Genomic DNA, 23335 nt, shown 5'->3' with positions numbered 1-23335 from the left:
GAGATTTTCCAGACTTTTTCCTGTGGTTGATTTCAAGTTTCATAGCATTGTGGTCTGAAAGTGTGCATGGTATGATCTCAATTCTTGTATACTCAAGGGGGGCTGTTTTGTGACCCAGTATGTGATCTCTCTTGGAGAATGTTCCATGTGCACTCGAGAAGAAAGTATATTCTGTTGCTTTGGGATGCAGAGTTCTAAATATATCTGTCAAGTCCATCTGATCCAATGTATCATTCAGGGCCCTTGTTTCCTTATTGAACCTGTGTCTAGATGATCTGTGCATTGTTGTAAGGGGAGTATTAAAGTCCCCTGCAATTACCACATATCAATAAGTTTGCTTATGTTTGTGATTGTTTTATATATTTGGGGGCTCCTGTATTTGGCGCATAGACATTTATAATTGTTAGCTCTTCCTGATGGATAGACACTGTAATTATTATCTAATGCCTTTCTTTATCTCTTGTTAAAGCCTTTAATTTAATTCTAGTTTGTCTGATATGAGTATGTCTACTCTAGCTTTCTTTTGACTTCCAGTAGCATGAATGAAAGTTCTCCATCCCCTCACTTTCAATCTGAAGTTGTCCTCAGGTCTAAAATGAGTGTCTTATATACAGCAAATAGATGGGTCTTGTTTTTTTTATCCATTCTGATACGCTGTCTTTTGTTTGGAGCATTTAGTCCATTTACATTCAGTGTTATTATTGAAAGATATGGGTTTAGAGTCATTGTGATGTCTGTAGATTTCATGCTTGTAGTGATATCCATGGTACTTTGTGGTCCTTGCAACATTTCACTCAGAATCTCCCTTAGGATTTCTTGTAGGGCTGGTTTAGTGGTGAATTTCTTCAGTTTTTGTTTGGGAAGACCTCTATCTCTCCTTCTATCCTGAATGACAGACTTGCTGGATAAAGGATTCTTGGCTGAATATTTTTTCTGTTCATCACATTGAAGATTTCCTACCATTTATTTCTGGCCTGCCACGTTTCAGCAGGTAGGTCTGCTACTATTCTCATGTGTCTACCTTTGTAAGTTATAGCCTATTTAGCACTAGCTGCTTTCAGAATTTTCTCTTTATCCTTGTATTTTGCCAGTTTCACTCTGATATATCATCAGAAAATGGATTCAAGTTTTGTCTGAAGGGAGTTCTCTGTGCCTCTTGGATTTCAATGCCTTTTTCCTTCCCCAGATCAGGGAAGTTCCCAGCTATGATTTGTTCAAGTACACCTTCAGCCCCTTTCTCTCTCTCTCTTCCTCTTTTGGAATTTATTATACAGATATTGTTCCATTTCAATGCATCACTTAGTTTTCTAATTTTGACCTCATAGTCCTGAATTTTTTTTATCTCTCTTTTTCTCAGCTTCCTCTTTTTCCATAATTTTATCTTCTAATTCTCCTATTCTCTCCTCTGCCTCTTTAATCCGAACTGAGGTCGCCTCCATTTTATTTTGCACCTCATTTATAGCATTTTTAATCTCTCATGACTATTTCTTAGTCCCTTGATCTCTGTAGCAATAGATTCTCTGCAGTCTATATATTTTTTTCAAGCCCAGCCATTAATTTTATGACTATTATTCTAAATTCTTGGTTCCTTACATTGCTTAAATCGTTTTTGATCAATTCGTTAGCTGTCACTACTTCCTGGAGTTTCTTTTGAGGAGAATTCTTCTGTTTTGTCATTTTGGATAGTCCCTGGGGTGGCATTGAACTACAGGGCATTTCCCCTGTGCTGTGTGGAGTTAACCTGTGTTGGTAGGCGGGGCCACAGTCAGACTCGACATCTGTCCCCAGCCCACTGCTGGGGCCACAGTCAGACTGGTGTGTACCTTATCTTCTCCTCTCCCAGCGGCCAGACTCACTGTGGAGTGGCATGGCTCCTGTCTGGGCTACTTGCACACTGCCAGGCTTTTGGTGCTGCTTTGATGGGATCTGGCATATTAGCTTGGGTGGATCCACAAGGTGCACAGGGGCAGAAGGGGCAGGCTTAGCTCACTTTGCTATCTGTGGTCCCCTGCAGGATGGGTCCCACAGCACTGGGAGGGAAGCAGACTTGTCAGAGCGATGGATCCACAGAAGCACATTGTTGGGTGCTTGTGCAGTGCAAGCAAGTTCAGTGATGGGAACTGGTTCCCTTTGGGATTTTGGCTGGGGAATGGGAGAGGGAGATGGTGCCTGTCAGCACCTTTGTTCCCCACAGAGCTGAGCTGTCTTCCAGGGCTCTACAACTCTCCCTCCCGGTGTCCTCTCACCTTCCCGCCCTCTGAACAGAGCTGACTTTTAACATTCTAGATGTTAAGTCCCGCTGGCTGTCAGAACTCACAGAGGCCAGCCCCTCCCCTTTTGCAAGCCAGACTTCAGGGGCTCTGCCTTCCCAGGTGGGCTGCCCCTCCACCACCCTAGCTCCCTCATGCCAGTCCATGTAGCATGCACTGCCTCTCTCCCTCCCTCATCTCTTCCATGAGCCTCTTGTCTACCCTTGGCTCCAGAGAGTCCGTTCTGCTAGTCTTCTGGCAGTTTTTTGAGTTATTTAGGCAGATGTGGGTGGAATCTAAGTTATCAGCAGGATGAGGTGAGCCCAGTGTTCTCCTATGCCACCATCTTCTGAACCTCCCTTATACCAGCCTTATAGTTTTTTGATTCTCTGTTTGGTCTTCTTTCTCCCTTTTCATTTTTCTCTTTTTATGGGACCACTGACCAGTGGGATAGAGCAGCCAAAATGAAACAACAGAGTGCATGCAAGATACAACAAAAACCCTATCTGAAGTGCCAGACCCTGGAGAGTATATGGCCCCCTTTTAAAATAGCAGTACTCTCAGTTGCAGGAAACATAACAAGCTTTTAAAACATGCAAAAGACAGAAATTTAGTCAAAATGACAAAACAGAGAAATTCTCCCCAAAAGAAAATTCGGGAAGAAATCACAGCCAGAAAATTTCTCAAAGAGATATAAACAATATATACGAACAAGAATTTAGAATGACAGCCATAAGACTAATAGCTGGACTAGAAAAAAGCATAGAAGAATCTCTTGCTGCAGAGATAAAAAAAAAAAAACAAGAATTAGTCACCATGAATTTTAAAATGCTATAATTGAGATGCAAAATAAAATAAATACAGTGATGGCAAGGGTGGAACAAGCAGAGGAGACAGTAGTTGAAATAGAATATAAAGTAATGGAAAATAATGAAGCTGAAATAAAAGGACAGGAAATTACTAGATCATGAGGGGAGAACTAGAGAATTAAGTCATTCCATGAAATGGAACAATATCTATATCATAGGAGTTCCAGAAGAAGAGCAATGGAAAGGGACAGGTTTATTTGAACAAATTATAGCTGAGAACTTCCCTAATCTGGGGAAGAAAACAGGCATCCAAGTCCAAGAGGCACAGAGAACTCCCTGTAAAAGCAACAAAAAACAGGTCAACACGATGACATATCATAGCAAAACTAGAAAAACACAAAGATAAAGAGAGAATTCTGAAAGTAGCTAGGGCCAAATGATTCTTAAACTACAAGGGTAGACATATATGGTTAGTAGCAGACCTGTCCACTGAAACTTGGCAAGCCATAAGAGAGTAGTAGGAAATATTCAATGTGAAGAATAGGAAAAATTTGCAGCCAAGAATCCTTTATCCAGTAAGGCTATCGTTCAGAATAGAAGGAGAGATAAAGAGTTTTCCAGACAAACAAAAACTGAAGGAATTCATCACCAGTAAACCAGCCCTACAAGAGATCCTGAGGCGGACTCTGTGAGTGGAAAGGAGCAAAAACTACAAAGGACCAGAGACATCACAACAAACATGAAATCTACAAATAACACAATGCCACTAAATTCATACCTTTCAGTAATTATTCTGAATGTAAATGGACTAAATGTCCCAATCAAAAGACATAGGGTATCACAATGGATTAAAAAAAAACCATATCTATCTATATGATGCCTACAAAAGACTCACTTTAGACCAGAGGACACCTGCAGACTGACAGTGAGGGGATAGAGAACCATCTATCACACTAACAGACATCAAAAGAAAGCCGGAGTAGCCACGCTTATATCAGACAAACTAGATTTTAAAGCAAAGACTGTACCAAGAGATGAAAAAGGGCATTGTATCATGGCATTATGTCATAATTAATAAATATATCCATCAAGAAGAGCTAAAAATTGTAAATATTTATGCCTCCACATGAAACACCCAAATATATAAATCAATTAATCACATACATAAGCAAATTTTTGGATAATAATACCGTAATTGTAGGAGACTTTAATACTCCACTTACAACAACGGATAGATAATCCAGGCAGAAAATCAATAAGGAAATAACAACTCTGAATGACACATTGGACCAGATCACATTTTGGATAGATCACATTTTGGGTCACAAAACAATCCTCAACAGGTACAAAAAGACCAAGATCATACCATGCACATTTTCAGATCACAACGCAATGAAACTTGAAGTCAAGCACACAAAAAATTTGGAAATCCCCCAAATACATGGAGGTTAAAGAACATCCTACTAAAGAATTAATGAGTTAACCAGGAAATTAAAGAAGAAGTTTAAAAATACATGGAAGCCAGTGAAAATGAAAACATGACAGTCCAAACCCTTTGGGATACAGCAAAGGCAGTCCTAAGAAGAAAATACATTGCAATTCAAGCCTGTCTCAAGAAGCAAGAAAGGTCCCAAATACACAACCTAACCTTACACCTAAAGGAGGTAGAAGAGCAGCAGCAAATAAAGCCTAAAGCCAGTAGAAGTAGGGAAATAATAAAGATTAGAGCAGAAATAAATGATATAGAAACAAACAAAAACAGTAGAACAGATCAATGAAACTAAGAGCTGGTTCTCTGGAAGAATTAATAAAATTGATAACCCCGTAAAAAGAGTTATTAAGAAAAAAAGAGAAAGGATTCAAATGGATAAAATCACAAATGAAAAAGAGAGATCACAACCAACACCACAGAAATACAATACAAATTGGGCCATCTGGGAGAAATGAAAAAATTCCTAGGAACTCACAGACTACAAACAAACATAAAGAGATAGAAAATTTAAAGAGATCTATAACCAACAAAGAAATTGAATCAGTTATCAAGAATCCCCCAACAAACAAGAGTTCTAGGCAAATGGCTTCCCAGGGGATTTCTGCCAGACATTTAAAGAAGAGTTAATACCTATTCTTCTCAAACTCTTAAAAAAAAAAAAAGAAAGAAAGAAATGGAAAGAAAGCTTGCAAACTCATTCTACAAAGCCAGCATTACCTTGATTCCAAAACCAGACAAAGACTGCACTAAAAAGGAGAATTACAGGCCAATATCCCTGAAGAAACTGGATGCAAAAATTCTCAACAAGATACTAGCAAATTGAGGACATTAAAAGAATTATCCACCATGACCAAGTGGGATTTATTCCTGGGCTGCAGGGCTGGTTCAATATTAGCATATCAATCAGTGTGATACACCATATTTATAAAAGAAAGGACAAGAACCATATGACTCTGTCAATAGATGCAGAAAAAGCATTTGACAAATTACAGTATCCTTTCTTGATAAAAATGTTCAAGAAAGTAGGGATGGAAGAAACATACCTTAACATCATAAAAGTAATATATGAAAGGTCCACAGCTAATATCATCCTCAATGGGGTAAAACTGAGATCTTTTCCCCTAAGATCAGAAATGCAACAGGGACGTCCATTCTTTCCACTGTTGTTCAACATAGTATTGGAAGTCCTAGCCTCAGCATACAACAAAAAGAAATAAAAGGCATCCAAATTAGCAAAGAAGTAAAACTTCCACTCTGTGTAGGTGACATTATACCTGGAAAACTTGAAAGACTCTACCAAGAAACTGCTAGATTTGATGCATGAATTCAGCAAAGTCCTAGGATATAAAATCAATGTAGAAAAATCAGTTGCATTTCTATAAACCAAAAATTAAGCAACAGAAAATGATATCAAGGAATCGATCCCATTCACAATTGCTCCCAAATCCATAATACCTAGGAATACACCTAACTAAAGAGGTAAAAGATCTGTATGCTGAAAACTTTAGAAAGCTTATGAGAGAAATTGAAGAAGCACAAAGAAATGGAAAAAAACGTTCCATGCTCATGGATTGGAAAAACAAATATTGTTAAAATGTTGACACTTACCCAAAGCAATATACATATTCAATAAATCCCTATCAAAATAACACCAGCATTCTTCACAGAGTTAGAACAAACAATCTTAAAATTTATATGGAAGCATAAATAGCCAAAGTAATGTTAAAAAAAAAAAAAAAGCTGGAGGCATCACAATCCCAGACTTTAACCTGTATTACAAAGTTATAATCATCAAGACAGTATGGTATTGGCCCCAAAACAGACACACATATCAATGGAGCAGAATCAAGAACCCAAAAGTGGACCCACTAATACATGGCCAACTAATCTTCGATAAAGCATGAAAGAATATCCAATGGAAAAAAGTCTCTTTAGTAAATGGTGCTGGGAGAACTGGAAATAAACATGCAGAAGAATTAAATTGGACCACTTTCTTATACCATACACAAAAATAAATTCAAAATGATGAAAGACCTAAATGTGACACAGGAAACCATCAAAATCCTACAGGGGATAATAGACAACAACCTCTTTGACCTAGGCTGCAGCAACTTCATATTTGACATGTCTCCAGAGGCAAGGGAAATAAAAGCAAAAATGAACTATTGGGAACTTATAAAGATAAAAATCTTCTGCACAGCAAAGGAAACAATCAACAAAACTAAAAGGTAACCAACGGAATGGGAGCAGATATTTGCAAATGACATATTGAATAAAGGGTTAATTTCAAAAATCTATAAAGAAATTACCAAACCCAACATCCCCCCCAAAAAACAAATAACCAGTGAAGAAATGGGCAGAGCACATGAATAGACACTTTTCCAAAGAAGACTTCCAGATGGGAAACAGACACATGAAAAGATGCTCAACACCACTCATCACCAGGGAAATACAAATCAAAACCACAATGAGATACCACCTCACACTTGTCAGAATGGCTAAAATTAACAACTCAGGAACCAATAGATGTTGGCGAGGATGTGGAGAAAGAGGAACATTTTTTGCACTGTAGTGGGAATGCAAACTTGTGTAACCACTCTGTAAAATTATGTAGGTTACTAGGAACTTAAAGGACTTTAAACAATGCTGATTCAAAGGGGCAGATGTATCCCAATGTTTATAGCAGCACTATCAACAATAGTTAAATTATGTAAAGAGCCCAAATGTCCATCAACTGATGAGTGGATGAAGAAGATGTGGTATATATATGGTGAAAAATAATTCTTGACATTTGCAACAACATGATGGAACTGGAGGGTCTTATGCTAAGTGAAATAAGTCAGTCAGAGAAAGACAGCTATCATATGATTTCAGTCATACTTGGAATTTGAGAAATTCAATGGATGAGCATAGGGGAAGGGAAGGAAAATTAAGATAAAAAAAGAAAGGGAGGCAAATCATAAGAGACTGTTAAATACAGAGAACAAACTGAAGGTTGCTGGCTTGGGGGTGGATGGATGTGGGTTAAATGGGTGATGGGCATTAAAGAGGACACTTTTTAGGATGAGCACTAGGTGTCATATATAAGAGATGAATCACTGGGTTCTACTCCTGAAGCCAAGACTACACTGTATGTTAACTAACTTGAATTAAAAAAAATATCCCGAGTGCCATGTATTAATGAATATTCTACCTGCTAATAAGTCTCACACAAAATGGTGAGATACAGGGAACTCTATACTTTCTGAGTGTTTTGTGAGTTTATCAAAGTTATTTTTCAAAATATTTATTTGAGTTCCAAAATAAAGTTCACTCTGAGGAAAGCAGGCTTTTCTATGGACTCATCTGATTAACAAGGCATGAGATCCTAGAGGACATGAGGTCTGTCTGAGGCCTGTTAGAAAACCGAATGGAAGTCATCCAGCAGTCATTAATGAAATGGAGTCAATGTGTGCAGAAGCCCTTATAATCAAAGGCCTGTTTCCCTGCAGCAGCTTCTCATTACCAGAGAAGGAGGAAAGTACCCCAGATCCTTTCAGAACTCTTGGTCTTTGGGGCACAATACAAAATGTGTGAGAGAAGTGGGAGGAAAATCCCCAGGATTAATTTATTTTAAAAAAATAACAGAAAAATACTCAACATGCCAAAGCCTTGTGAAGAAAATGAAGGAAAACCACAGAACATGCCAAAGCCTGTGACAGATCACTCTTCAGAAGATGTACCACAGGAGGTGGAAGGAAATCCTCACATTTCCAAAGAAGGTTCAAGCCAGGAAGCCTAAGGAAACATTAGAGGAGGGCTGACCCACCTGACTAGGGTTTTTTGTTTGTTTGTTTTGGTTTTTCAATTTTGCATTATTTGTTCAAATTTTTATTTAAATTTTGCTTAGTTCACACATAGTCTTTGTTCGCAGGAGTAGAATTTAGTGATTCATTACTTACATATAACACCCAGTACTCAACATGACAAGTGCCCTCCTTAATATGCATCATGCATTTAGCCCTACCCAAGTCACCTCCCTCCACCAACCCTCAGTTTGTTCTCTGCTAGAGTCTCTTATGATTTGTTTCCCTCTCTCTTTTTTCTTTCCCCTTATGTCCATCTGTTTTGTTTCTTAAATTCTACATATGAGTGAAATCATTATGGTATTTTCTTTCTCTAACTGATTTATTGTGCTTAGCATAATACACTTTAGCTCCATCCATGTTGTTGCAAATGGCAAGATTTTATTCCTTTTGATGACTAATATTCCATTATACACCTTCTTTGCTATTTATCAGTCGATGGACATTTGGGCTCTTTCTATAGTTTGGTTATTGTTGATAATGATGCTATAAACATCAGGGTGCATGTAACCCTTCATCTGTATTTTTGCAGCCCTTAGGTAACTTTCTAGTAGTGCAATTGCTGGGTCACAGGGTAGTTCTATTTTTAGCTTGTTGAGGAATCTCCATACTGTTTTCCAGAATGGCTGCATCAGTTTGCATTCCCACCAACAGCACAAGAGGGTTCCCTTTCTCCAAATCTTCACCAATATCTATTTGTTCCTGAGTTGTTAATTTTAGTCATTCTGACAGGTGTGAGGTGGTGTCTCATCATGGTTTTGATTTGTATTTCCCTGATGTTGAATGATGTTGAGCATCTTCTCATGTTTCTGTTAGCCATCTGGATGTCTTCTATTCATGTCTTCTGCCCATTTATTAACTGGGTTATTTGCTTTTAGGTGTTGAGTTTAATAAGTTCTTTATAGATTTTGGATACTAACACTTTTCAGATATGTTGTTTGAAAGTATCTTCTCCCATTCCATAGGCTGCTATAGTTTGTTGATTGTTTCCTTCACTGTGCAAAAGCATTTTATCTTGATGAAATCCCAATAATTTTTGCTTTTGTTTCCCTTGCCTTCGACGACGTGTATAGTAAGAAGTTGCTATGGCTGAGGTCAGAGAAGTTGGCCTGGCCATGGGTTTAATCAATTTTTTTTAATGTTTATTCATTTTTGAGAGACAGAGAGAGACAGAACATGAGCAGGGAAGGGGCAGAGAGAGGGAGACACAGAATCTGAAACAGACTCCAGGCTCTGAGCCATCAGCACAGAGCCCAACGCGGGGCTCGAACTCACGGACTATGAGATCATGACCTGAGCTGAAGCCGGACGCTCAACCGACTGAGCCACCCAGGTGCCCCTGGCCATGGGTTTAAAGAGGACATGCCTGTGAAGCATTTGGAGCCTGAAGAAATGATAAGAGGAGTAGATGAGGTGGAAATTCTTAGGGAAGAGATAGGAAGAGAAGAACAAGAAACAAGTTTGTGGTGATGCATTGGAAGCAAAGGCATTCATAGAGCCATCCTTATTCTGTATGCTTTAGGCTTGAATTCTGTTCTTGACTGATATTAAATTCTGGCCTCTTCTTTCTTACTGCCAGCATTTTCTGATGTATCTTTGACTCCCTTGTACTTTTAATCATCTGATGGAATTTTGTAAAAGAACAAAGTTTCCTTGTTACCAACATCTCACTGGACTTTGTATTTTGACCCATTCTCCAGGTCTGTTTTTCAATTGGAAAGCTTCACATATATGCATGAAAATATATTCATTCTCTTTTGTGAAGTAAAACATAACAGGTTACAAAGCAGTATGTTTAGTATCAGCTCACATTTGCAGGATTAAATGCTAAATTGTGTGTGAATGCATATGTATATACATACATATATATATCCAAAAAATTTTTAAGTTATATACAATATTAACCATGCTGTCATCTATACCATCCAGATAGTCTCAACAACACATTGCTCTTTTGAGGCTTCTACTGTGGAAATGGTGGGTAATGTACATGCCAAGTACAGGGGAGAGAGTAAGGAGCGTCCCATTGCCCAGGTCCAGCTCAAGAGTCAATTGGTGGCCACAACCTGTCAGTGACCTCCTCCAACATTCTACCCCTTGTGACTGGCTATTAGAATGTTACACACACCTCTCTGCTGCAATGTGCCCTGACTGGTCAGCAATGAGTTTCACTAGGATAGCGGCGACTCCTTTAGCAGCTATTTGCATGCACTGCAGGCAGATACCACAGTAGCAGTAGAGGCACGTGCAAGAGAAAACACAGATGAAGATATTCCTAAATATCTTGATTCCTAAAATATGTAACCTTGATGAATGATTCCTAAAATAAGTAACCTTTTTTTCCACCAGGAGCCCCATAATCCAAACCATTTATTTATTAAGTCCCCTAGTTTTGGGGTCAGATCATTCAGGGCATTCACTTGTGTCCTCATGGGATTTAATAAAGATGATACATTAACAGACTCATCAGATATGAACACACAACACTCTTTTTGGGTTATAGCACAGGTTGTCTCCTTGTGAGATAGCAATAATATACAAAGTGATCCTACTTTGGAGGACATCTTTTCTCATTAGAGATATTTCAGTATTCAGTAAATACAGGCTTTGTCAGCTATAATTTAAGTCTTGGTGGATGAATTTAGTAAGGGCTTCTGTGTGTGCTATTATGTCCTCCAGACCAATTAAGAGAACAAAGACAGCAGCCAAATGATCTTATCACTGCAAAACACCTTTCCCATCGGGCCTTGAGGAGAGGGGGGATAGCAATTTTTGTTACTGTGGGGTAAACTCTCCAACTCTCCCATGCCCAAGGAAAACCCAGGATGCAGTGTCCCAATCACCCAGGTGGAAGCCATGGCCAAAGATTTGTCCACACAACCACTGGGTCCCATTCAGGGTTACCCAACAAATATCTGGGCAACTCAACCAATCAGTCCCAAACCAGTCATTATCCTTTAAAGTGATGGAATGACTACACAGTTCCAGTGATATCTATCCCATGGCCAACTCCCAAGACCCATTTTTCAGTCTCCTGGCTAGCTAGAAAGTTGTTGGTTTGCACTTCAGGAATTCCCAGGATGAAATTTGAAACCAGTCCCAATATTGAAGGCAGACAGAGCCTGAATAAAGAGTCAGGCCACTCCAGATTGATAGGTAGCAGAGTTAATAAGCAAGGGAAATATGAGGCTTGTCTTGGGCAGCTGCAAGAATAGTAGATCTTTGCACATGCCCACCAGAATCTTAAGTTTATACAGAGGACTTAACTAGATTGAGGCACATGTACCACCCAGATAGACTCAGTACATATTGCTTTCTAAGGCTGTGTCCTTGAAAGTGGCTCCCACAGTGGGAATGGTGGGCAGAGTATATATTCCAAGGACAGGGCAGGGGATTAGAAGACTCGAATTACCTGGGTCAACCAATGGTCACCTCCTTTCAATGACCTTCTCCACCAAAGTGCTCTTCTTGCCTTTGGGCACTATTATCCAAGGACAAAATGCCTGTAGCTATGGCAGCCATCTTGCAATGATGAGGGGGATGGTCTAAGACAAAAGCATCACAAGATAGCCGCATCTTAATGTCATTATTGAGTGACTGAATTAATGACTATATCTGGACCCCTTGTGAGAAGGCTTTTTATATACCCTTATGTATTTTGATGTTCCCTGTTACTTACAGCCAAAACCAACTTTCCAGTATAGATATTAACCTCATTGCTGCTTTAAAGGCTTCTTGGAAATTGTGTGACTATTACATACTTTTGATATAAGAGCAACTTTAATTTATGCTACTGTAGTTTTGTTGTCTTCTCTGTATTTAATGATAAAATTGTTGCTTTGGGATGTTTTGAGAAACATGCTTCAGTTGTTCTGAGAAACCTTTGTTGCCTTATCTGAGAGGTCATTATATCATGTGAGAAAATGACACAAAAGCTTTGATAACTTCATGCCATCATTTGACAAAGTTTCATAATGGATAATGGCCTAGGAGAAAATAGATATGTAACCCAATAAAATCCAATTTCAATGGTATAATATTTTCTAGATATATTTTAATTTTGGGCTCAGAATAACTCATCTCACCATTCATATCCCTTTACTAAATGTGCACTGGAATCTCATTCAATATTGATTTTGATGATACTATCCTAAGCAATTTACTTTTTTTAAATCACAACTTTTATGTTTCAGTGAAAAAATTTTGAGCCATTGACCCATTTTTGTGATTTGGAGATACAGCATAACACAAGAGCACCTGTGAAAAATGCAAATAAAATTAATATAAGTAATAATATGCAAATATGCAAACAGGTGAAAATAACACCTGTTGCCTTCATTTTAGGCAAGAACCCACTGCAGTCCTTAGAGCCCATGGACAACCTTTAGGAACACAATTATTAAGGATATAGCAGTATTTCTTTTTTTTTTTTAATTTTTTTTTCAACGTTTATTTATTTTTGGGACAGAGAGAGACAGAGCATGAACGGGGGAGGGGCAGAGAGAGAGGGAGACACAGAATCGGAAACAGGCTCCAGGCTCCGAGCCATCAGCCCAGAGCCTGACGCGGGGCTCGAACTCCGGGACCGCGAGATCGTGACCTGGCTGAAGTCGGACGCTTAACCGACTGTGCCACCCAGGCGCCCCTATAGCAGTATTTCTATGAAAGTCACCAGTTTCAAATGTGTGAAATGTATGGGTTCAAAACTGTTCCTTGCTGTTTTGTTTTTTTTTTCTAAAACTTAGCACTTAGGAGACCACCAGACACCACTGTGATTCATGGGACACATTTTGAGAAACAACATTCTCAAGCTTGATTTTCATATACTCTAATCTTAAGGCCCACTCATAGTTATTGCATAGTATTTGGTCCTTCTGGAAATTCCAAAGGGATTTTGGGCCCTATAATGGTGAATGCAGGAGATATTTTTGGTTGGCAGTAAAGGGTCATTTTCCAGCTTCCCCTAAAATCACTCATCAACTGTCTCACCCTTCTGTAGTTTTAATTCAAACATCCAAATGGCCCAAACTTGTGGGAGGTGGCAGCAGCAGTGGGATCCCTCTAGGGCATGGAATGGCCTGCTATGTGTTAACTCACAACTCAATCCTGGGCACTGGTTTGGGCTTTATGCTAAGATGGGTGGCATAAGAGTAAGAATGCTTATTTGGGGCGGCAGATCTCTGATATAGGGCTTCAAAGTGCCTTCTAATCACTAGCCATATGCAAATAATGACCCCTTCATTACATCCTAGGATTTGTAAGAAATATCTGTGTATTAGTCCACTTTAATGACCTTTCCAACTGAGCCCCTTCTCCTTGCCCCCACCACAGCCCCATCATCTTCCTATCGGTGACAGACTGGAGAATAGAGTGAGTAGATTAAGAAGTCAGGTAACCCTAACATAGGGACATTAATAACCTCCATTGTATTTAACTTTCTTGTCCTGGCCCCAGGCTTCACAGCAGGCCAGCATCCACCATGATTAGTGGACACTATAGGCATCACTATATAGGACTCCCATCCCTACAGTTTTAGACCTTTGACCTAGTAACCAAAAAATGTACATGCATTGTTTTGTGCAATGTGTTAAATTGTTAATGCAAACATTTAAAATACACAATTTTTAGGATAATGCTTTAGCATTTCTTCGTTCACTATATTTGGAACCTCAAAAAATGGAAGTATCCTGGGCATCTTGATCTCTTGAGAGATGCTGGAGCTAGCTGAGCCAAAGTGACATTGGGGCAATACCCCTGCTGGGGTACTACTTCTCCCTCCCAGCTAGCAATGCTGACAAAGGCTGGAAGCCATGTTTACAAATTCCAATGTGTAGACATTTTATTCCCAATTCAGTTTCAAAATCTGGACTGAGATTCCTGAGACAAAGAGCTGATATTGATAGTATTTTACTAGGAATTAGGACAATAGTGAGGCACAGAGCAACTCATGACGTGTGTATCAAAGCCCACCTTCTGGAAATGGAGCTGGATTCCTAATATCGATTGGAGAGTTCAATTGCCATTCTATGAAAATTAAGGATCCACCAAAGATAGATGAGGATTGTGGATTGTTTAGTACTGTACTTTAGAAAGATCATTGGTGGCTAGTGAAGAAAGAGAGACTGGAGCCTGAGGCTATTGTTCATGTATTTCTAGGTAAAAATCAAAATCAAGCCCACCCAGGGGCAATGGTGAAGATCCTGTTCTGGGTTTTCCAGTTGCAGCCTTGACAAAACAAATAGCCCTTCCCAGGCAAGCACTTTGGGTGAACACAATGCATCTCCCAAAGGGAGAAAGCAACCTGATCCTGGCCTCCCTCACACGGAGCATTTCTCTCCCTGCTGGCCTAACTTAGGTTAGAGTAAGAGGGCCAAGAAACCTCTCACAGGAGAACAGGTCCAAGGGAGAATAGGAGGTAGTTTATTATTGGGCAACTTGATGGTCTGAGGTCCCATTTTCTGAGATAGTCTGTCCATTTGCTTCCTCTATCATTTCCTTATACTGACGTTTGAAGAAGCCAACCTGTGGAGAGGAAGGAAAAGGGAATTAGGAAATCCGGTGGAAGAGAGGAAATGAGACAACTGGGGAGGGAGAGGGATCACCATTGGAAGAGCCCCTACTATGTTCCAGCACTGCACTAGCAACGTTAGACATGCTATGTCATTTAGCCTTTACCAAAATTCTGTGAGTGGGGTGCAATCACCTTCAGAATGAGAAATCAAGACCCAGCATGGGCCAGGCACTGCCTATAGTCATGGAAGGAATCAGCGCTGGTATCCACACCAAATCCAGGTCTTTGCTTTTATGTTACAATTTGCTATGAAGGGAAACATGTAGTGAAGAAGAGGAGAGTGGAAAAGACAGGGAGAGCAATTAACAGCGTCCTGAGAATCAGATAGGAAGGCACATTCATAGGGACTAATGAGGACTGGTGATGTCATACGTGGGAAGGGATCTCTCACACGCAGCGACCTAGCAAGAATGTGCACGTAGGCCAGGGGAGGTCTGCAAACCCTGGTACTGGTTGTGTGTTGTGATTTACCATAAACTCTGATCTGCTGTGTGGTCAGGCAACTGTCTTCTGCAACAAGCCAGCACCAGCCACAAAACATGAAGACCCTCCATCCCTCCATGGGCATCCATGAGGAGACACTCCATGGGATCAGGTCATCCAAGGAACTGCGGGGCTGGGGGGGGGGGGGCGGGCGTCTGTGAAGTGGAAGGTTTTGAAACACAGTTGTGCCTGAGTTAAATCACAGAGTGCTACACCGTTTGGCAGGCAGACAGCTCAGGCACAGACAGGGTGAAGGCTCAGGCACAGACAGGGTGATAGAAACCAGGGACACAGGCAGTGTCACTGCACATCTGTGAGGGCTTGCTGAGGAGGAGTGGCATGCATTTCCCACTCCAAAGAAGAGAGAACAGGGCCAAACCATTTTCTTGTGACACCCATCAGATTGAAACACTTCAGTGACTGAACCCATCAAATTGAACCACTCAGTGAGCCACCAAGTGGAGAATGGAGCCACTACACCAAGCCCGGTGACACTGTGCCCTGCAGGCATATCTCCATTACAGCAATTGTACCAGAGAATCAGAGAGGCAGGCCCCACTCCCAGAGGACCAGCACAAATCCCTTCACACACTAAGTCTATGAATCATTGAGGCCTGCAAAGTTTCAGCTCTAAGGGAAAAAGTGCCTAGTGCCCCATAGGGGCCTTTCTTTCTTTCTTTCTTTCTTTCTTTCTTCTTTTGTCCTTTCTTTTTGTTCTTTTATTTTTGTCTTTATTTTTGTTAGATACAGAAAGAGCAATTTTTATTATTTCATTTTAAAAATTTCTATCATTTTTAAATTATATGTATATATTTTTCTTTTCTTTTTCTTTTCTTTCCTTCTACATTTTTCTACCAAGCTTCTTGTAAAAGGCAGACCAAAACACACCTAGGATCTAGCTTCCTTTATGTATTTTATTTTATTTATTTAATTTCTTTTCTTTCTCCAATTTTTTAAAAATTTATTTGGTTGTATTTTGATTTTTCTTTCTTTCTTTCTCTCCAAAATCACAAGATGGAGGAATTCATCCCAAAAGAAAGAACAGGAAGAAATGACAGTCAGAGATATTTAGTCAATACAGATATAAGTAAGATGTCTGAACTATAATTTAAAACAATTAAGGGTGTTGGCTGTGCCTGAAAAAAGTATAGGAGACACTAAAGAATCCCTTACTGCAGAGATAAAAGAACTAAAATCTACTTGGGCCAAAGTTTAAAATGGTATAAACTGAGATGCAATCCCAAATCGAAGCTATAAAAACAAAGATGGGTGAAGTAGAGGAGGAAATCAGTGATATAGAAGATAAAATTATGGAAAATAATGAAAATGAAAAGATGAAGGAAAGAAAGGTCATGGATGACAATGACAGACTTAGGGAACTAGATCGCTTATTAAAATGTAGTAACATCTATGTCTTGGGAGTCCCAGAAGATGAAGAGAAAGAAAACAGGGCAGAAGGTTTATCAGAACAAATTATAGCTGAAAAACTTCTTAATCTAGGGAAAGACACAGATATCAAAATCCAAGAAGCACAGAGAACTCCCATTAAATTCAACAAAAGCGGGTCATCACCAAGGCATGTCATAGTCAAATTTACAAAATACACAGATAAGGAAAGAATCCTGAAAGCAGAAAGGAGGGAAAAGTCCTTAATCTACAAGGAAGGCAGGAATCTATTAGGTTCGCATCACATCTGTCCACAGAAACATGGCAGGCCAGAAAAGAGTGGCAGGAAATGTGCCAGGAAATATTCAACATGCTGAATGCAAAAAATATTCAGCCAAGAGGATCCTCATCCAGCAAGGCTGTCATTCAGTATAGGAGGAGAAATAAGGACTTTCCAAACAAACAAAAACTAAAGGAGCTCATGACCATTAAACCAGCCTGGCAGAAAATTTTAAGGGAGACTCTGAGTGAAGAGGAAAAACAGAAAGACCAAACAACAGACTACAATGGACCAGAGAACATCACCAGAAACACCACTGTATAGTCAACAAAATGGCACAAATTCATATCTTTCAATAATTACTCTGAATGTAAATAGACTAAGTGCTCCAATCAAAACACATAAAGTGTCAGAATAGAATTTTTTTAAAAAAAAAGGTATATCTATATCCTGCCTACAAAAGACTCATTTTAGACCTAAAGTCACTGGCAGATCGAAGATAAAAGGATGGAAAACTATCTATCATGCTAATGGATGTAAAAAAAAAAAACACGCTGGGGTACCTATATTTCTATCAGACACATCAGACTTTAAAACAAAGAGTGTAACAAGAGATAAAGAAGGGCATTAGATCATAATTAAGGCATCTATCCATCAGGAAGATCTAACAATAGTAAATACTTAGGGCCCAAATTGGAAGCACCCAAATACATAATTCAATTAATAACAAACATAAAGAAATTCATTGATAATAATACAATAAGAGTAGAGGACTTTAACACCCCCAAGGAAACAATGACTTTGAATGACACACTGGACCGGATGAACTTAATAGATATATTCAGGATATTTCATCCTAAAGCAGCAGAATACACATTCTTCTCAAGTGCACATGGAACATTCTCCAGAATAGATCACATACTGGGTCACAAATCAGCCCTCAACAAGTACAAAAAAATTGAGATAATATTATGTATATTTTCAGATCACAATGCTATGAAACTTGAAATCAAGCACACAAAAAATTTTGAAAACCCTCAAATACATGAAGGTTAAAGAACATCCTAACTAAAGAATTAATGAGTTAACCAGGAAATTAAAGAAGAAATTTAAAAATACATGGAAGCCAGTGAAAATGAAAACACAATGCAGAAAAGGCAGTCTTAAGAGGAAAATATATTGCATTTCAGGCCTGTCTCAAGAAGCAAGAAAGGCCCCAAATACACAACCTAACTTTACACCTAAAAGAGGCAGAAAAGCAACAGTAGAAGCCAGTAGAAGTACTGAAATAATAAAGATTAGAGCAGAAGTAAATGATATAGAAACAAACAAACAAAAACAGTAGAACAGATCAATGAAACTAAGAGCTGGTTCTCCGGAAGAATGAATAAAATTGATAACCCCCTAAAAAGAGTTATTAAGAAAAAAAGAGAAAGGATTCAAATGGATAAAATCACAAATGAAAAAGAGAGATCACAACCAACACCACAGAAATACAACAATTATAAAAGAATACTGTTAAAAATTATATGCCAGCAAACTGGACCATCTGGAAGAAATGGGAAAATTCCTAGGAACTCACAAACTACAAAAACTTAAAGAGAATGATACATAAAATTTAAGGAGATCCATAACCAGCAAAGAAATTGAATCAGTTATCAAAAATCTCCTCAAAAAACAAGAGTCCTGGGCCAATGGTTTCCCAGGGGATTTCTACCAGACATTTAAAGAAGAGTCAAACAGAAGAGATGAACATAAGGGAAAGGAAGCAAAAATAATATAAAAACAGGGAGGGGGACAAAACATAAGAGACTCTTAAATATGGAGAACAAACAGAGGGTTACTGGAGGGGTTGTGGGAGGGGGGATGGGCTAAATGGGTAAGGGGCATTAAGGAATCTACTCCTGAAATCATCGACTATATGAACTATAGTGAAACTATATGAAAGATATTGAAGAGGACACAAACAAAAGGAAAAGCCCGTATGCTCATGAATTAGAAGAAAAAAAACATTGTGAAAATGTCTGTACTACCCTAAGCAATCTACACATTTAATGCAATCCTTATCAAAATACCACCAAGACACATGTTGTGATGAGCACTGGGTGTTGTATATAAGTAATGAATCATTGGATTCCACTCCTGAAACTAATATTGACTGTATGTTAACTAACTAAAATTTAAATTAAAAATGAATTTAAAAAGTAAGTAAGTAAATAAATAAATACCACCAGCATTTTTTGCAGAGCTAGAACAATCTTAAAATTTGTATGCAACCACCAAAGACCCTGAATAGCCAAAGCAATCCTGATAAAGCAAAACAAAACTGGAGGCATCATGATTCCAGATTTCATGCTATACTGCAAGTCTGTAGTCATCAAGACAGTGTGGGTACAAAAATAGACACATAGGTCAATGGAACAAAATATAAAACCAAGAAATGGACCCACAACTATATGGTTTACTCATCTTCAACAAAGCAAGAAAGAATATTCAATGGAAAAAAGACAGTGTCTTCAACAACGGGTGTTTGGAAAACTGGGGAGTGACATGCAAAACAATGAAATTGCACCTCTATTCTATGCCATACACAATAACAAATTCAAAATGGATGAAAGACCTAAATGTGAAACAGGAGACCATCAAAATCCTAGAAGAGAACAAAGGCAGCAACCTCTTTCACTTTGGCTGTAGCAACTTATTACTACACACGTTGCTAAAGGCAAGGGAAACAAAGCAAACCTGAATTACTGGGACTTAATCAAGATAAAAAGTTTCTGCACAGTGAAGGAAATAAGAACGAAACTAAAAGGCACCCTGTGGATTGGGAGAAGATATCTGCAAACAACATATCTGATAAAGAATTTATAAAACTCAATAGCCAAAAAACACACAACCCTATTAAGAAATGTGCAGAAGACATGAATAAATACCTCCAAAGAACACATCCAGATTGCTAACATGAATATGTTCAATATCACTCATCATCAAAGAAATACAAATCAAAACCACAATGAGATACCACCTCACATCTGTCAGAATGGCTAATATTAGCGACACAAGAAACAACAGGTGTTGGCAAGGATTGGGAGAAAGGGGACCTCTTGCACTGTTGGAGGGAATGCAAAGTGGACAACAATATGGAGGTTCCTCAAAAAACTAAAAATAGAACTACCCTAGATCCACAAATGCCCTATTAAATATTCACCCAAAGATAAAAAAAGACAGATTCGAAAGGGTACATGCACTGCATGTTTATAGCAGCATTATCAACCAAAGACAAACTATGGAGAGAGAACAAATTTCCATTGAACTGATGAATGGATAATGATGTAGTGTGTGTGTATGTGTGTGTGTGTGTGTGTGTGTGTGTGTGTGTTTATATATATATATATATATATATATATATATATATGATGGAATATTACTCAGCCATCAAAAAGAATGAAATCTTGCTATTTGCAATGATGTGGATGAGCTAGAATGTATTATGCTAAGTGAAATAAGTCGATCAGAGAAAGACAAATACCATATGAAATCACTCATATGGGGATTTTAAGAAAGAAAACTGATTAACATATGGCAAGAGGGGAAAGAAGAGAGAGGGAAACAAACCACAAGAGACTCTAAGTGATATAGAACAAACTGCAGGTTGATGGAGGGAGGTGGGTGGGAGTGGGCTAGATGGGTGATGGGTATTAAGGAAGGCACATGTTGTTATGAACCGTGGGTGTTGTATGTAAGTTATGAAATACCGAATTCTACTCCTAAAACCAATATTGCACTGGATGTGAATTAGATTTAAAAAATTAATAAAAATTTTGATAATAACAAAAAATAAAGAATGTGTACCTATATCCAAGGTGAGCTCTTCCCCACAATGCGGAAAGAATGGGATCAAAAACTGGTGGTATCAAAAGCAGGATGAAAACACTCACCTTGTAGAGGATGGCTGTGATGAGAGCCAGCAGGAGCAGTCCTCCCAAAGAGCTGCCCATAATAATGGGGATGGAGTTGTAGACCTCATACTTCTCTAGTACCATCTCCATCTAGAGTGGAGGTGACCTCATCAGAAAGTATCAGAACTCTTGCTGTCCCAGACTCTTCCCAGGTTTCCCAACCTTTAGCTCTCTCCCCTCCTTCCTTTACTCCAAGGGGTGACATACAGAAAAACTCATGGGCATAGGGACAACCCTCCTGCTGAGAGACCTTCATCCTTCCTCCCTCGGGCTTGTGAGTCTCCCACAAGGCACCACAGATTTTGCATTAGGAGCCCTCTTACCAGCCTGGCCACTGCCTACCACACAGTCACTACCTGAGCACTCAAGAATGCCTCTTGTCCTGGAAGCTGGGAATACATGGACCTGTTGAACGTGATTTCAGCCACACTTACAACCAATACCTTCTTCTGCAATGTCTACAAAACAGAGGGGGCACAGATGAGGAACTAGCACTGGGAAAGGCACAGAGTTCAAGAAATGTCCTGGCTGGAGGATGGACACAGACGTCATCTGGTGGCACCTGAATCCTGGGGGGAAGGGGGGGGGCTCTCCTGTTGGGCCTACACACCTGGCTGACCCAGTCAAAGCTGAGGTTGCCCTTCAGGATGAATTCAACTTCCTCCTGGATGCCAAAGGAGGGCAGGTCACAGCGGAACCTCAGGCAATCAGCAATGGAGCAGTTCTAGGGACAGGAGAGGAATGAAGTTGAGGAGGGTCTTAATTTAGGCAAGAACGACAGCAGAAAATAAACTCTGTCAGGCTTGGGGTCGAGAACAGATGAACAATTATAGGACATATGTATACATCTGCAACCCAGCAAGTGCATTTCCCTATATACCCCAATATGCAGCTGGTCCTGCAATGGGAATCCAGGGTCTTTCTCACCAGTACAAGACTCCCTGGAATCTGGGTCAGGAATTCAGGATGCTGGGGAGGTTCCCTCTCTGACACACAGGGGAGACTCTAGTGAGAGAGAGAAAATAGCCACAAAATGACCGACATTTCACTGGTAAGACGGTGTGGGGCACTGTGGGGTCAGACTCCGGAGCATTAGGAAAGGCAAGCAGGCACCTGTGAAGGGGCCACAACAGCCACATCCCACACAGCCACACCATTCAGCAGGATAGGAACCCAGAAATGAATGCTGATGGCCAGATCTCGCTGACTCAGGTTATTCACCTGCAGAAAATTGAGACACAACGTTATTGTGGTCCTAGAGCATCCCCAATCCTACTCCTTTCCTGGATCTAGCCCTCAGGTACACTGCCTGTCTCTTTTCCACAAGCTCCAAACATTAGCAGCACCATGGGAGGGAAGATATGGACGCTCCCTGGCTTCTCACACGATAACGATGCTCAGCTTCTTTCTTGCCCTTCTCACCAGAAGTTGAAAAGTTGAAGTACTTGGTAGATTCTTCCTGCCTGGAGAGAGAGGGCTTGTTGGTGAGAAACAGCTACGGAGCCATCCTCACTTTTGCCCCAGTCATCTTCCAAAGGCTCTGTGGGCCCAGAAGAATGCCCAGAAATATAATTACAGTCCCCACATGCCTCTGCAGACTCAGCTTCAGCCCTTCTCCCATGACTTTTGCCCCAGTCACCCAGAACTGCTAGGTTGCCCTCTGATACCCTGGCTCTTTCAAGTTCCCATAACTTTGTTCAAGTTCTTTCTTTTGCTTGGAATGTAATTACCACTCCCCTTCTGGAAAATGTCACTTAAAGGCCCAACTTAAACATTACTTATTATAACATTTAAACACTTTCCCACGAGAAGAAGGCATTCACATGGCTTTCTCCTCTAGTAGGTATGTGGTTGGCCTTAGGTAATGCTTGCAGAGGCCACTGCCAGAACAAAAAAGCCTAAGGGGACTCAAGGGAATCTTGGTTGGATCACTCAGGAAAAAATGCAGTGCAAGCCCCTCCAGATGGAAAGAATAAAATAAATGTGGCTATCCTGAGGCAGCTAAGTAAATGTGAAAAAGGATGGTGCATGAACACAAGACCCTGGAGCGGACATAAATGTCCCAGGCTGCAGGTGGGTTTCCATCCATCTATCCATGCATCCATGGCCTTCTTCAGTAAACATTTACCCTGTGACTGGCTGTGTGCTTGACTCTGGAGATACAACAGTTAACAAGCCATAATCCCTGTCTTTCCAGGGTTATCATCTAAGGTCTCAGTGGAATCAAGCAAACAAGCAACGGGACCTGCACATTTCACCAG

General features: G+C 39.8%; 1 protein-coding gene and 1 pseudogene across 4 annotated transcripts in view; one reads left to right on the top strand and one right to left on the bottom strand.

Annotated features, from left to right (window-relative positions):
- The first annotated feature begins 8190 nt into the window (after positions 1-8190).
- Positions 8191-9936, top strand: LOC101082114 (annotated as a pseudogene).
- Positions 9937-14286: 4350 nt separating this feature from the next.
- LOC101087216 (integrin alpha-D-like) overlaps positions 14287-23335 on the bottom strand; it is a 30131-nt gene continuing 21082 nt past the window's right edge. For all 4 annotated transcript variants that reach the window (XM_045047835.1, XM_045047833.1, XM_023246717.2 and 1 more), the window contains 7 exons: positions 22459-22537; positions 22188-22295; positions 22002-22079; positions 21685-21798; positions 21431-21532; positions 21054-21164; positions 14287-14917 (listed from right to left, as the gene is read on the bottom strand). In XM_045047835.1, coding sequence (XP_044903770.1) covers positions 14819-14917; positions 21054-21164; positions 21431-21532; positions 21685-21798; positions 22002-22079; positions 22188-22295; positions 22459-22537 — 691 coding nt within the window. In that variant the 3' untranslated portion in view covers positions 14287-14818. The remainder of the gene's footprint in view (positions 14918-21053; positions 21165-21430; positions 21533-21684; positions 21799-22001; positions 22080-22187; positions 22296-22458; positions 22538-23335) is intronic.

Source organism: Felis catus, chromosome E3 (assembly GCF_018350175.1).
Source record: "Felis catus isolate Fca126 chromosome E3, F.catus_Fca126_mat1.0, whole genome shotgun sequence".
NCBI lineage: Eukaryota > Metazoa > Chordata > Mammalia > Carnivora > Felidae > Felis > Felis catus.
Note: the sequence above shows the minus strand (reverse complement) of the source record. Positions and strands in the feature narration are given on the sequence as shown.